This window comes from Myotis brandtii, unplaced genomic scaffold, assembly GCF_000412655.1.
Source record: "Myotis brandtii unplaced genomic scaffold, ASM41265v1 scaffold131, whole genome shotgun sequence".
NCBI lineage: Eukaryota > Metazoa > Chordata > Mammalia > Chiroptera > Vespertilionidae > Myotis > Myotis brandtii.
This window is the reverse complement of record NW_005354632.1, coordinates 1,726,282-1,728,898: the sequence shown is the minus strand read 5'-3', so window position 1 is coordinate 1,728,898 and position 2,617 is coordinate 1,726,282. Positions and strand designations below refer to the sequence as shown.

Below are 2,617 nucleotides of genomic sequence, written 5' to 3'. Positions count from 1 at the left end.
CGGGCGGGGGCCCCCCCCTGCCCCTCCCCCCGAGTGCACAAATTTTTGTGCCCCGGGCCTCTAGTCCTATATAATTCTATATAATAAAAAGCTAATATGCAAATCGACCAAATGGTTGAATGACCAGTCACTATGATGTGCACTGACCACCAGGGAGCAGACAGTTAACGCAGGAGCTGTACCCTGGTGGTCAGTGCGGTCCCATGGGGAGCACTGCTCAGCCAGGGGTGGCAAGAGCCTCTCCCGCCTCCATGGCAGTGCTAAGGACCCCTTCAGGGGATGTCCGCTTGCCTAAGGTTGCAGGCGGACATCCCCCAAGGGGTCCCAGACTGCGAGAGGGGGGGGGTGGGGCCGGGCCGGGCCCCCCCCCCCCCCGCCTCCAGTGCACAAATGTCGTGCACCGGGCCTCTAGTATATTTGATAATGATGCAACATCTAGCACATAAAAAGAACACTTCCAATTCAACAGCAAAAGCCAGTCACAGAAGGACAAATACTGCATGTTTCCTCTTACATGAGGTACATAAAACAGTCAGACTCACAGAAGCAAAGGTTAAAAATGGTGATTACCAGGAGTTGGGGGGAGGGTAAAGGGAAGTTATTCCTCAATTTGTATAAGGTTTCAGTTATGCAAGATAAATTAGTTCTAGAGCTCTACTGTACAGTATAGTGCCTATAGTCAACAATAATGCATTGTGCACTTAAAAATTTATTAAGCCCTGACCAGGTTGCTCAGTTGGTTGGAACATGTCCTGTATATTTTCGGTTTGATTCCCAGTCAGGGCACATATCTGAGTTGTGGATTTGATCCCCATTTAGGGCATGCATGGGAAGCAACTTATCGATGTTTCTCTCTCACATTGATGTTCCTCTTTCACTCTTGTTACTTCCTTTCTCTCTAAAAAATCAATGAAAATATCTTCGAGTGAGGATTAAAAAAAAAAAAAAAATTTTTACCAAATGAAAAAAGGAAAATGATCCACTATAATTTCCATGAATAAGTAATCTTTAAAAGATTCACAGAACCACTAAATGAACACAATATTGTCAAGAAATCCACAGCATTTACTAATGTTCATGTTATTTTTTTTTTTTTTTACACAAAGGTCAAGAAATTAGAGTCGCAGAGACGAAGCAACTGAATGTTTATGAGATAAAGGTCAAGAAATTAGAGTTAGAACTAGAAGGTGCCAAACAAAAATTTAAAGAAATGTCTGACAGCTATAAAAAAGAAATTGAGGACAAAAAGATATCAGAAGAAAATCTTTTGGGAGAGGTAGGAAAATTAAGTATGTGTGAGAATTTGTTATACTAAAACTCTGTATTTGTTTATTAAGTAGCATTTTAAGAGAAAAGTAATTCTTAATTTTTAAATTATGACTTTTAAAAGGTATAATAAATTTACACTAGGGACAGTTTCTTATAGAAGCTAAAAGTATCCTTGTTATTCTGTTTGAGTATTGAGTAGTTTATAATTATTTTGAAAAGATTAAATGATCATTAAAATGTTACACTGTCATTTCACTTGATAGAAATAAACCAAAACAGTAATGCATTTTTTTTACTTGGCTTTCCTAAATTTCTGGTGTTTGATTTCTGCATTTTATATACTAACATATGGTCTCTGCATTTGTATAATAGCATATGGTCTCTAAATTTAAGTTAAATTTGTTTTTTGTGTTTAATTTTATAAACACTTAATTGATTTGATAGGCTGAGAAAGCCAAAGTAACAGCTGATGAAGCAGTACGATTACAGAAAGAAATTGATATACGATGTCAACATAAAATAGCTGAAATGGTTGCGCTTATGGAAAAACATAAGGTAATTTTTTTCTTTTTGTGTAATGAAAATTATATATTGGAGCCATATTTATGCATAAAATTAATATAGCATTCTGATTTATCAGAAAAATTATTGGTAATTTTCTCTGATAATTAATAGATATTTATAGTTATAGATGTAATTATAGATAATTATAACTGGAATGCCCTTGATCTCCCATTTCTCTGGGTTTAAATCTTAACCGCACAAAGCTTAGCTTGAGTGTCACTTTGAGAAAATCTTTTATGATGAATGGAAGTGGTCATTCTTTATCTGAATTTTCCTAGTATTCTCTTACCGGTATAACACTTCCCATCCAGGATATGTGTTTTGTTAATATTTGTATCCTCTATGTGTGTCTAACATACATGAGGCTAAATGAACTTTTATCAGTGGAATAAATAGATGAAAAGCTTAATGTTTGTTGTGTTTGTGAGTGTGTTCTATTTTTTACTGTTGTTTAAAGTAATCATTCTGTTAGCGAATTAAGCCTTATTCTCTTCAGGATTTGGAGAGGAGGTGAGCTATATCTACCTATTCATCTTTAAAAATTGTTGCTGGGATATAACATTACTATGAGGTAACCAGTGAGGATTAAAAAAAAACTTTTTAAGTAAGTTTGTGAACTCATAGGTTTAAACATATTTGGTATATCTCAGTCCAATGCAGTTTTTATATTTGTCTCATCTTTGGCTAGTGGGGGCCTCTTCACACTGGTGGCAAGTCCTTTTGACTTGACTTTATTTTATTATTATTATTATTATTATTATTATTATTTTAAAATATGTTTTAT

General features: G+C 35.3%; 1 protein-coding gene across 1 annotated transcript in view; it reads left to right on the top strand.

Annotated features, from left to right (window-relative positions):
- Positions 1 to 2,617, top strand: part of SYCP1 (synaptonemal complex protein 1) — a 75,121-nt gene that overhangs the window by 52,541 nt on the left and 19,963 nt on the right. Inside the window, exons 29-30 of the mRNA XM_014534662.1 lie at positions 1,160 to 1,276; positions 1,714 to 1,824. Coding sequence (XP_014390148.1) covers positions 1,160 to 1,276; positions 1,714 to 1,824 — 228 coding nt within the window. The remainder of the gene's footprint in view (positions 1 to 1,159; positions 1,277 to 1,713; positions 1,825 to 2,617) is intronic.